The sequence below is a fragment of the Felis catus genome, chromosome B1 (assembly GCF_018350175.1).
Source record: "Felis catus isolate Fca126 chromosome B1, F.catus_Fca126_mat1.0, whole genome shotgun sequence".
Lineage (NCBI taxonomy): Eukaryota > Metazoa > Chordata > Mammalia > Carnivora > Felidae > Felis > Felis catus.
The window spans coordinates 28354515-28368424 of NC_058371.1; the positions used below are offsets into that span (position 1 = coordinate 28354515).

A 13910-nucleotide genomic window follows, 5' to 3' on the forward strand; every position below is an offset into this window, starting at 1 on the left:
CTATTAGAGAGAGAGAGAGAGAGAGAGAGAGAGAGAGAGAGAGAGAGAGAACACGAGCGCGTGTGCACCAGGGAGGGGCAAAGAGAGAGGAGAGAGAACCCTAAGCAGGCTCAGCGCTGTCAGCATGCACCCCAATGCAATGCTTGAAACCATGACAGTGAGATCATGACCTGAGCCAAAACCAAGAGTTGGACACTTAACTGACTGAGCCACCCAGGTGCCCCAGGACTCCTATTTCTTTTAACCTTCAGTATACCATTAGGGTCTACTATACCCAATTTTAATTCTCAAATTTCTTTCAATAAGCAATTCTCACTACTTTTATGTATTGATATATCAAGAGTTTTATTCTTAGAGATTTCCAAAGTACAAAAAGAAACCTTACTTATTTTTGAAAAAATCCAACCTATGTTGCAATTTAATGTAGGTCCATTGGAGCCTTTTATTAATCTAAGAAAAATTGTGTGATCTTAGTGTTCTTACATTCCCTCTACTTTAAAATATTTTGCCACTTATTTACCATTAGCAATTATTTCCAATTATGCTTTAAAAAGCTAAAATTGTGGGGCACCTGGCTGGCTCAGTCAGTTTAAGTGTCTGACTCTTGATTTCAGCTCATCATCTCATGGTTCATGGTTTTGAGCCCCACATTGGGCTCTTTGCTGACAGCATGGAGCCTGCTTGGGTTTCTCTCTCCCCGCCCCCCCCACCCCGCCCTCCTTAGCTTTCTCTCCCCCTCTCAATAAATAAATATTATAAATAAATAGTAAAAAGTTTTTTTTAAAAAGGAAAGAAAGGTTATATCACCTACAAGTGTAATATAATAGTGAAACAGTGAAATTCTATCACTTAGAAGTGTGATTCAATTTGTGTTATTGCACTGCCCAAACTATTGCATTATCTTTCAGAAGATATAAAAGACTACAGAGTGGTCTTTGTTGTCTTTTAGCTTTCATTAAATATTTGACAGTTCAGAATTTTTTATTTTCTGCTCCTTAGAGCAATGACAAGAAAACTGACGGAAGATACTTCACCATTATTAATGAATGAGAACAAGAATACAGAAAGCCTGATAGTAGCACTCACTCTAGCCTCTGATGATGGTGAAATTCATTACAGAAATAAAATCTAAACCTGTAAGTCTTTGGACGACAATACCATAGATGAATCACCTCAAGCTTAAGAATCAATGATTGAATGACATATTGCTAAGGACTTAAATATATAAGGTATTTTCCTTCAGTTAGTTTTTCAACAAGAAGGAATTCACTGTACAATACTATGTGATATGAACCTTTGCCATTTCACTTTGCTAAAAAGACGTATAATAGTATTCTTTCATCTTTCTGATGTGTTTGCCAAAATACACTTGATACAGAAGTTTGCTATGTTAAAATCTTATAAAAATTTCCAGTAAAGTTGTTTTTCACCATCCTTTCATTCTTATTTATATAAATTATTCATGACATAAAATACTTTGAAAAATAGTTCAGATAAAAAGTTAAAGTAATGGTCATAAAAATGCTCACCAAACTCAGGAGAAAAACAGGTGAACACGGTGAGAACTTTAACAAAGAGAAATGTAAAAAGAGAGCTGAAAAATCAGAGCTGAAGAATACAATAACTGAAATGAAAAATACAGTACAGGGAATCAACTGCAGATCAAATGACACAGAAAAAATGGATCAGTGATTTGTAAGACAGGGTAGTGGAAATCACCCAATCAGAACAGCAAAAAGAAAAAAGACAGTTTTTAAAAATGAGGATAGTTTAAGGGACCTCTGGGACAACATCAAGTATACTAATATTCAAATTATAGGGATCCCAGAAGGAGAAGAGAAAAAGGAAAGAAACCTACTTAAAAAAATAACGGCTGGAAACTCCTCTGACTTGGCAAAGGAAACAGACATCCAAGTCCAGGAAATACAGAAAGTCCCCAATAAGATGAACAAAAGAGACCTATACCAAAAAAGATCTATGCCAAGATACACTAGAATACAATTATCAACAATTTAAAAAGTTGATTTTTTTTTTTTAGGTTTATTTATTTTGAGAGAGAGAGAGAGCATAAGCAGGGGAGGGGCAGAGAGAGAGAATCCCAAGCAGGCTCTGCACTGTCAGCATAAAACCCAAAGCGGGGCTCGATCTCACAAACCATGAGATCATGACCTGAGCTGAAATCAAGAGTCAGATGCTTAACCAACTAAGCCACCCAGGCACCCCAAGAGGAAGAGTGATTCTTAAAATCAAAAAACAACTATTTACAACCTACAGAACCCCTCTAAGACTAGAAGTTGATTTTTCAGACAAAAATTCAAAGGCCAAAAGAGAATGGTACGACATATTCAAAGCAATGACAGTAAAAAACCTAAAACCAAGAACTTACTCTACCCAGCAAGATTATCACTCAGACGTGAAGGAAAGAGAAGAGTTTCCCGTACAAGCAAAAGTTAAAGGAGTTCAACAACCAACCAACCTTATAAGAAATGTTAAAGGGACTTCTATAAATGAAAAAACCGTAACTAGAAGAAAATTATGAAAGAAGGCATTTTAGTGGTAAAGGTAAACATATAGTGAAGGTAGTAGATCAACCACCTATATAGTGTGATGGTTAAAAGACAAAAGTAATAAAATCATCTACACCTACAATAATTGGTCGAAGAACACAAAAAAATAAGATATAAAATATGACATGAAAAACAAAACGGGGGTGGGGCAGTAAAAATGTAGGGCTTTTAGAACATATCTGAATTTACACGACCATCAACATCGATAGATCACTATATACATAGGATGCTATGTATGAACCTCATGATAAACACAAGCCAAATACCTATAAGAGATACACTAAAAAATAAAGAGAAAGGAAAACAAAACACTAAGGAAAAGTATGATCACAAGGGAACAAAGCCAAAAAAGAAGAAAAAACAGAACAAAAACAAAAAAGAAAACAACAAATTAAATGGCAATGAGTACATACCTACCAATTACTACTTCAAATATAAATGGACTGAATGCTCCAATCAAAAGACATAGGGTGGCTGAAAGGATAAAACAAAACAAGATGAAAACAAGACCCAGGTATATGCTGTCTACAAGAGACTCACTTAAGATCTAAAGACACACAGAGACTCAAAGTGAGATGAAAAAGACATTCTCTGCAAATGGAAACCAAAAGGAAGCTGACTTGGCAATACTTATATCAGACAAAACAGACTACAAAAGTCTGTAACAGAGTCAAAGACAGCATTACATCATAATAAAGGGATCAATCCAAAAACAGGATATCTTTGTACCCAACATAGGGCCACCAAAATACATAAAACAAGTATTAACAAAGTAATAAGTTGACAGTGATAAAGTAACAGTAGAGTTTATACCCCAGCTATATCAATGAATAGATCATCCAGACAGAAAATCAGTAAGGAAATACTGGCCTTAATACATCAGGACAGCAGAATTAACAGATACATACCAAACATATCATCCAAACATAGCAAAATACACTTTATTTTAAAAAAAAAATTTTTTTAACATTTATTATTGAGAGACAGAGAGAGACAGAGTATGAGCATGGGAGGGGCAGAGAGAGGGGGAGGAGACACAGAATCTGAAGCAGGCTCCAGGCTCACAGAGCCCAACGCGGGGCTCGAACTCACAAACCGCGAGATCATGACCTGGGCCAAAGTCGGACACTTAACCGACTGAGTCACCCAGGCACCCCCAAAATACACATTCTTTTCAAGTGCACATGGAACATTCTCCAGAATAGATAGCACGTTAGACAGAAAACAAATCTCAATAAATTTAAGAATACCTAAAGCATATCATCTTTTTTTTTAATGTTTACTTTTGAGAAAGACAGAGACAGAGTGCAAGCAGGGGAGGGGCAGAGAGAGAGGAAGACACAGAATCCGAAGCAGGCTCCAGGCTCTGTGCTGTCAGTACAGAGCCCAACATGGGGCTCAAACGCACAAACCACGAGATTATGACCTGAGCTGAAGCTGGACACAACCTACTGAACCACCCAGGTGCCTCTCAAGTATCTTTTCTGACCACAATAGTATGGAAACAGAAATCAGTTATAAGAAGAAAAATGCAAAAACACATTAAACATGTGGAGGCTAAACAATATACTACTATACAACTAATGGGTCAACAAAGAAATGAAAGGAGAAATTAAAAATACTTTGAGACAAAAGAAAATGGAAATACAGCACACCAAAACTTATGAGATAAAGCAAAAGCAGTTCTAAGATGGAAATTCAAAGCTATAAATCCCTACACCAAAAATAAGAAAAATCTCGGGGCCCCTGGGTGGCTCAGTCGGCTGAGCACCCGACTTCAGCTCAGGCTGTGATCTCACGGTTTGTGAATTCGAGCCCTGCATTGGGCTCTGTGCTGACAGCTCGGAGCCTGGAGCCTGCTTTGGATTCTGTGTCTCCCTCTCCTGCTCACACTCTCTCTCTCTCTCTCTCTCAAAATAAATAAACACTGAAAAAAAAAATCAGTGATCCCAAAAAAAAAAAAAATCTCCCAACAAAAAAAGTCCAAGACCAGGCAACTTAACTGATGAATTCTACCAAACATTCAAAAAAGAATTAATATCGATCCTTCTTAAACTCTTCCAAAATAGGGGAAGGGAATACTTCCAAACACGTTTTATGAGGCTAGCATTAACCTGATATCAAAACCAGACACAGATGCCACAAGAAAAAAATTGATAGGCCAACATCTCTGATGAATACAGACACAAAAATCCTAACATAGTATTAGCACATAGAATTCAACAATACACTAAAAGGATTATATACCATGATCAAATGGGATTTATTCCAGGGACGCAAGGTTCAAATGCACAAATCAAACAATGTGATATACCACATTAACAACATGAAACTTGGAAAAATCATATGACCTCTCAATAAATGCAGAAAAAGCATTTGACAAAATTCAACATCCACTCACGATAAAAAAAAAAAAAAAAAAAAAAAATCAACAAACTGGGTATACAGGGAATACACCTTACCATAATAAAGTCCACTTATGACAATCCCACAGTTAATATCACACTCACTGGTGAAAAACCAAAAACTTTTCCTCTAAAATCAGAAACAAGACAAGAATGCCTGTTCCTGTCACTTTTATTCAACACATTACTGGAGGTGCTAGCCAGAGCAATTAAATAAGAAAAAGAAATTAAGGGCATCCAAATTGGAAGGAAGAACAAAAAGTGTCAGTAATTTCAGATAATACGACATATATAGAAAACCCTAAAGACTCACCAAACTTTTAGAATAAACACAGTACAGTCGCAGGATACAAAACCTATATACAGAAATAAGTTACATTTCTCTAATAACAAACTATCTGAAATTAAGAAAATAACCCCATTTGCAAGTGCATCAAAAAGAATAAAATATCTAGGAATAAAGTTAACCAAGGACGTAAGAAACCTCTACACTGCAAAGTGTGAGACATTCATGAGAGAAACTGAAGACAACACAAATAAATGGAAAGATACACCATGCTCATGGATTGGAAGAGGACCATTGTTAAAATGGCCATACTATCCAAAGCAAACTATGGATTCAATGCAATCCCTATCAAAATTCCAATGGCATTTTCCATACAAAAAGAATAAACTAATCCTAAAACTTACATGGAACCACAAAAGATCCTGAATAGCCAAAGTAATCTTGAGAAAGAACAAAGCTAGAGGTATCACACTTCTTGATTTCACACTATATTACAAAGCTACAGTAATCAAAAGAGTATAGTACTGACAAAAAAAAAGTGTTACACAGATCAATGAAACAGAATAGAGAGCCCATATATGCATATATGGTCAACAGATTTATGACAAATGAGCCAAGAATAACAATGCACAAAGGGCAGTCTCTTTAATAAGTGGTGCTAGAAAAACTGGGCAGCTACATGCAAAAGAATGAAATTGGACCATCATCTTACACCATTAACAAAAATTAACTTAAAATGAATTAACAACCTGAATATAAAAGACAAAGAAGAAAACACAGGTGGATAAGTTTCCTGATATCAGCTTTGGAGATGATTTGTCATACTTGACATCAATCAAATCTGATTTGTCAGATTTGACATCAAAAGCAAAGACAACAAAAGCAAAAAAGTGGCACTGCATCAAACTAAAAAGCTTCTGCACAGCAAATGAAACCAATAAAATGGAAAGGCAACTTACTGAATGGGAGAAAATATTTGCAAATCATGTATCTGATTAGGAGTTAAGATCACAAAAATATGTAGGGGTACCTGGGTGGCTCAGTCGGTTGAGCAACTGACTTCTGTTCAGGTCATGATCTCATGGTCTGTGAGCTCAAGCCCCGTGTCGGGCTCTGTGCTGACAGCTGAGAGCCTAGAGCCTGGAGCCTGCTTCGGATTCTGTGTCTCCCTCTCTCTCTGCCCCTCCCCACTCATGCTCTGTCTCAGAAATAAATAAACATTAAAAAAAAAAAATCACAAATATGTAAAGAACTCATGGAACCTGACACCAAAAAAACAGTCTAATTTAAAAATTGGAAGAGGATCACAAATACATGTTTCCAAAGAAGATCTACAAATGACCACCAACACAATCAACATCATCATCAGGGAAATGCTAAACCACAATGAGGTATCATCTCACACCTGTTAATAATAGCCATTATTATAAAGACAAGGCATCACTGTTGGAGAAGATGTGGAGAAAAGGGAACTCTCATGCACTGTTGGTGTGAATGTAAATTGGTGCAACTGAAAACAGAACAACCCTATACTTCAGTAATCCAGTTCTGGTACTTATCCAATGAAACCAAAAACGCTAACTGAAAAGGATACATGCACTCCCTTGCACACAGCACCATTGTTCACAATAGCCAAGATACAGAAACAACGTAAGTATCCATTGATGGATACATGGATGAAGAAAATCTGATACACACACACACACACACCTGAAATATTATCTAGCCATAAAAGAGTGAAATCTTGCCATATGCAATAAAATAGATGGACCTTGAGGCCATTATGCTAAGTGAAATAAGTCAGAAAAAGACAAATGTATGATCTCACCTTTATGTGGAATCTAAAAAAAAAAAAAAAAAAAAAAAGGCTCATCAATAGAAAACACATTAGTGGTTGTCAGACACAGCAGATGGGAGATGGATGTATGAAGGAGTCAAAAAGTATACACTATCAGTTATAAAATAAATAAGTAAAGAAGTCATGGGGATGTAATATATAGCACACTATAAGTACAGTTAATAAAACCGTATTGTTTATTTAAAAGCTACTAAGAGAGTAAATCTTACAAGTTCTCATCACCAGGGCACCTGGGTGGCTCAGTCCATTAAACATCTGACTCTTAACCTTGGCTCAGGTCATGATCTCATGGTTCGTGAGTTCAAGCCCTGCATCGGACCCTACACTGACAGTGCAGACCCTGCTTGGGATTCTCTCTCCCTCTTCCGTTCTCTCTGCCCCTCCCCGAATCATGCACACACGTGCACTCTCTCACCCTCTCTCAAAAATAAACATTTAAAAATAAAAATTGTAAAACACTTGCTGTTTTTTAAAACAAGGTATTATTAATTCAAATTATACTAAGGCACAAAAAGAAAAGAAATGTTACCTTGATAGCTTTCTGGGAATTGGGTAGTCCTTCCTCTATGTCTTCTAAAAGAATTCCTCCTAAGCCTCGCTGGTCATGCTTATCTAACAGCCTAAGTAGGGCTTTCTTATCTTTCAAGTTGTATTTGGGCTTGAAGGCATACTTCCCATCTATCACTTCAATTTTCGGATTATTGACTAATGCCTGTAATGATGACAGAATTTGGATATATTAACAAAAGGAAACCTCATATATACATTCTTAAATTCTATTAATTATTTTAAAAACATCAAACCCAATATAGTTGTATGTTAAAAGTATCTTGTGAATATCAACTAGCATATCTAAAATACTGGACATCCAGGATCCAAAAACAACAGGTAGAGATCAGCATGTTGCTCACTTTTTATAAAAGAAACTTATTATCTACATCAATTATTTAAATGAGAAAAACCATTTTATCACAACAGATTTGAAGAAACTATACCCAGATTCTCTTGGAAGATAAAAAAAAAAAAAAAAGAATAAACACCAGTTAACATTAATAGACAAAGTGAACTGGGTATTGCCCATCCCACCCTCAAAGTACAGTTTATCACATACTGGCACTATGCAAGAAACATAACCCTGGGAGGACTTTATCAATAGTCTGCCCCACCTGGTATCAAATGGTACTTATAGGTGTGGAAGGAACTGAAAATTACCAGACTTGTGCATATAAGAAATCTAACGATAATGGCAGCTTGAGAATGAAACTGAGTAGGAATGCAGGAATTACTGAATATGAATTATATTCTTAGTCAGTTCTGCTATATAGCTACTATCAGAAGGAAAATTCCTCAAAGAAGAGCTATCCTATTTATTTTCTTCTGCAGCTGCCAGCCTGACCCTGGAAAGGAGAAAGAGAAGAAACAAAGAAGAAAGGAGGGGGAACAGAAAAGTAGTAATAATTTTAAACTAATGTTGGTAGTCCATGAAATTTCAATATTGGGTAAAGCAACAGAATTTAAATGTGGATTACAACTATTTGTGCATCACTGATACAATGAGCTATAATGTTACTGATTAACTGTTCATTTTATAAAAATCAAGTACAGTATCTTGCTTAGTAAAATAAATTATTAAGTTATATTTTAGGAACTTTACATTTGATTTTTAGAATACAGCACTGGTCACACAAAGTATTCTTCCTATTGTCATTTCATACTTAAGTAGAAATGAGGGAAATGTGTGAATTTTTAAAAAGCTATTAATTTCTAAATTAGCATGGTCACTGATTATTGTGGGGTTTCTTTTCTTCCAATGATGTGTGTACATACACAATGTTAAGGATTAGTTTTCGAAGTAATCTGTTAGAGGCAATAATATCACCATCACATCATAATAGTAGTAACAGCATAACAAATATCTAATTATCCCTATACTACCTCATGGTATAAATGTCTAAAACATACATAAAAACAATACAATTTGATGAAATACATTCTAAATTTAGCAATTAAAAAAAGCAATTATTCTGGAAAAACTTAAATGAAGTGGTACAATGACAGACTTCTTTATAATTTTTATGCTAAACTCTTTGACATTTTGAAATGGATACATAAGATCTTAAGAAAACCAATAAATCAAACCACCTTAAAATGTGTATGTTTAAAAAACAAAAACAAAGACCCTATGCCAATTCTTTTAAGTAAAAATTATTATCAGATTTCAGTATATTAAAAATCTTAGTTACAGCAAATATTTCATGGTAACCAACTTTCTTAATGCTATTTTAAGCCTAGTCTTACCTCAGTCATTAGCCATTGTTTCTGCTTGAGTCCTATATCTAAATGTTGTGTTTCATCCAAAATTTCTTCTAAAGTGAGAGGATGTGTATCTCCTCGCTGATGCCGTGTCTATTGAGGGAAAAAATTGTTATTAGGAGACAGTTTTAAAATGCTACATGTATTAAGTAACAGATACAAGTAAGGGAATCTTTCAGGAATGTAGGACATGTATCATTTGAGGCAATACAATTATAGTGATGAACCGAATGGACTATAAAAATCAAACAGAACTGAGTTCAAATTTGCAGCTCTAAAAAATCAAATGATAAACTGAGAAAAAATATTTTCAGCTCATTATCACAAAGAGCTAATCTTCCTAATATTTTAACAGCTCCAAAAACCTAATAGGAAAATGACCCAAAGTCAGGAGCATATAAATCACAGAAAAGGAAATGTAAAAAACCTTAAATATATGAAAAGATACTCAACTTACACCAAAATATTTCATAACCATTACACTGGCAAAAATCCATATTTTTATGTGGTTTTTTTTTAATGTTTATTTATTTTTGAAAGAGAGACAGAGTGTAAGCAGGGGAGGGGCAGAAAGAGAGGGAGACAGAGAGTCTGAAGCAGGGTCCAGGCTCTGAGCTGTCAGCACAGAGCCTGATGTGAGGCTCGAACTCACAAACCACGACATCATGACCTGAGCCAAAGTCGGATGCTTAACCAACTGAGTCACCCAGGTGCCTCATCAAAAATCCATATTTGATGACTCTATCAATGAGGGTGTAAAGAAACAGGCCTTCCCACACACTGCTGGTAAAAATGCACACTGACACAACTCCTAGGGAACACAATTTGGCAATATAAATGCATTTAAACACTTTGACACAGCAATCCATTTCTAGGAATTTACCTTACAGCACAACTTAAAATAAGTGACACAGTCACTGCAGCTCTGGTTGCAAAAGGAAAATATTATAAACAATATGTGGCCAGCAATTGATTAAATCACCCAGACTGATTAAACTATAGAACATCTATGCTACTATACAGATGTTTAAAAAGAAAATGCAGATGTTCTCTGTGTGCTAATTTGGAAAGCCGTCCAGAACAAATTATTGAATAAAAACATGCAGGGTCACCTGGGTGGCTCAGTCAATTAAGCGTCCAACTTCGGCTCAGGCCATTATCTCACAGTTCATGAGTTTGAGCCCCGTGTCAGTTTGTGCTGACAGCTCACAGCCTGGAACCTGCTTCAGATTCTGTGTCTCCCTCTCTGCCCCTCCTCTGCTCGCGCGTGCTCAAAAAAATATATCAACATTAAAAAATAAAAAAAACTTTTTCAAAGTCCTCCAAACAAAACCCTCCTGTGAGTTTAAAATCAGTTCATTACAGGGGCACCTGAGAGTCTCAGTTAAGCATCTGACTCTTGATTGTGGCTCAGGTCATGATCTTCGCAGTTGCGACATCCAGCCCCATTATCAAGCTCTGTGCTAAGTGTAAAGCCTGCTTAAGATTCTCTCTCTCCCCCACCTCAGCCCCTCTCCCCTGCTCACACACTCTCTCTCCCCCCACCCAAAAAATTAATTCATTGCAAAAATTAAAAACCCTGTTGATGTTTGCATGAACTGACTGGCATAAGGACAGATGGAAATTTACTAACCAAACTCACAACTGGTGTGATGGATTAAAAAAATTAAAACCATAATTTTGTAATTATGTACATTTTGCATCCCCTCTCCCAAATACTACAACCTCTCCAAAGACTTCCATGCCCAAACCCTGAAACCTGTGACTATGTTACCTTATGTGGCCCAAGGGACTTCACTGGTGTGACTAAATTAAGGATCCTGAAATGGAGAGATTATTGTGAATTATTCAGGTGGGCCCAATATAATCTCAAGTGTTTCTAAGGGGAAAAGGGAGACCTCAGAGTCAGTGATGGGACAGTGGAAGAGGTCGGATTGATGCAAGAAAGGACAGGTATCATGAAATGCAGACAAAATGCAGACAGGCTCTAGAAGCCAAAAAAGAAAACAGGGGCACTTGGATGGCTCAGTGGGTTGAGCATCCGACTTCGGCTCAGGTCATGATCTCACAGTTCACGAGTCTGAGCCCAGAGCCTGGAGCCTGCTTCATATTCTGTGTGTCTCCCTCTCTCTCTGTCCCTGCCCTGCTCACACCCTCTCAAAAAATAAATACATGTTAAAAAAAAAAATTTTTTTTTAAAGAAAAAACAGGAAGTTCCCTCAGAGAGCCCCCGAAAGAACCAGCCCTGCCTACACCCAGACTTCAGCCCAGTGAGATGGATTTTGGACTTCTGACTTCTAAAACTGTAAAATAATAAATTTGTGCTTTTTTAAGCCACTAAGTTTGTGGTCATTTGTTACAGCAGCAATAGAAAACTAATACCTGTACTTTCTTCCCTTTAAATCTATAAATTTTGAAGTATTTATAGCTATACATCAATTAAAACCAAGTATCCACGGGCACCTGGATGGCTCAGTCGGTTGAGCATCCTGCTCTTAATTTCAGCTCAGGTCATGATGTCACAGTTTGCAGGATTGAGTCCAGCCATCAGGCTCTGTGCTGACAGCACAAAGGCTGCTTGGGAATCTCTCTCTCCCTCTTTCTCTGCCCCTCCCTGCTCACACAAGAAGATGCTCGCACGTGTGAGAGAAGATGCTCTCTCTATATATATACACACACGTGTATATATATATATATATATATATATATATATATATATATAAATAAACTTTAGGGGGGAAAAGTAAAAAATAAACAAAATAATTATTCTGTATCCTCCATTAACACTGATTAAATCTAACATATTTGCCTTAGTTTTCTTCACATTAAAAACTTTCCCCCCATTAAGTTAAATATAAAATTATCAAAGGCCAAGTTAATCTTAAAATCTAAGCAGAAAAGAATACATCTCAAGAAAAATAAAAAAGCACTAGCCCTATGTTTATTATATTTAAATTTAAATATGGGATTTTTACAATCAGAACAAGCTCAAAAACAAAAGTAATATTCACTGTATGAAAGCCTAACCATTTTCACTGAACTATGTAAACAGAGAAGCCAAACACAGCTGTCAAATTATCAAGTGAAAACCTGTTATAACAAAATGAGGGGGAAAAAAAAAGAGCAAGAGAGATAAACCTGAGAAACTCAAAATTACTTATTTCTTGCTCTTCAATCAGGAGTTAAGAAAAATGAAAAAAAAAAAATGAAGGATGCATAGAGAGACTACGTAACACTCTAAAGCTAGTTTTCAGTGAAGAACAATTACACACCTTTGTTAAATTCCTTCCTGATCACTAGATGATTTTTGGTGTATTGCATTTTGTATTTTATTTCGCTGTCTATTTTTTTTTCTTGCAACTTCATAGAAATTGGCTTTTTTTATAGTGGCCTTATTTTTATCAACCTTAATTCTAATAGCTTGCATATTCTCTTGGCTTTCCTATATATTTAATCATGTCATCTACAGTTCTACTTCTTCCTTTACAGTTTTTACATCTGTTACTTCTTTTTTCCTGCTTCACTGCACTAGGGGGGACTTCCAGTGTAATACCCAACAGATGTTGTGACAATCAGTACCTTTTATCTTTTTCTGACCTCAGGAGAAAACCATTCACTGTTTTACCCTAAGTATTTGGGTTTTCACAGATACCATCTCATCACAGGGTGCTTGACCAGTATTCCACAGAATCCTAGGGTTCCATAAGATGTCACTAGGGGGAGCATGAGAAACTGTGATTCTAAAAAATAAACATCAATTCTGCAACCACACATACCATGCAACCTGAGGGCTCACAGCAACAGGCAAACTACTGAGCAGCCATGCCAACGTTTCCATCAGGTCTTTTAGCACCACGTGGCAAGTAGGGCTATGTTCACTTGGACAAGCCCATTACCAGTTTCCAATGAAATAGAAGCCACTGATAATTGGTAAGCTCTATATTGCACAAACGGGAGCACAGTAGGCTGACAATGTCAGCAATTCCCTTCCAAATTACCTCCCCTAACCTCCCACTATACAGCGCCAACTCACTCAGGGGAGTTCACAAGCTCTGCTGGCAAAAAGGAAATCTGAGGGAAATATTCATTCTGTACAAGGAATTTGTACATACCAGGACTCACCTGCCCCAGGCTGCTTTGCTGTTGTAAATGTTGTAAAACACAGATCACATAGTAAAAAGAAGTAAAATACATTGTGAAGTGTTTGTTTTTTGAAATATTCTCATTTAATAAATCCCTGTGGTTTGATAATTTGTTAGCATTTGTTTTATAAACATGTCTGACAGTCCAGTGCAATGATTTTTTAAGAGGAGATTAAGTGACAGAGAGGATTCAAAGCCCAGGCCCACAAACAATTCTAATAAGGTTAGTAATCAAAAACTATAATCCCCTGTTGAATCACTTTATTGTACACCTGAAACAAATATAACATTGTATGTTAACTACACTAGGATTAAAATAAAAACTTAAAAATAACTAGG

General features: G+C 36.3%; 1 protein-coding gene across 5 annotated transcripts in view; it reads right to left on the reverse strand.

The window, feature by feature from the left end:
- GTF2E2 (general transcription factor IIE subunit 2) overlaps positions 1-13910 on the reverse strand; it is a 79852-nt gene that overhangs the window by 25393 nt on the left and 40549 nt on the right. For all 5 annotated transcript variants that reach the window (XM_006930602.4, XM_003984651.5, XM_045055322.1 and 2 more), the window contains exons 4-5: positions 9415-9522; positions 7646-7828 (exon numbers count right to left, since the gene is read on the reverse strand). In XM_006930602.4, coding sequence (XP_006930664.1) covers positions 7646-7828; positions 9415-9522 — 291 coding nt within the window. The remainder of the gene's footprint in view (positions 1-7645; positions 7829-9414; positions 9523-13910) is intronic.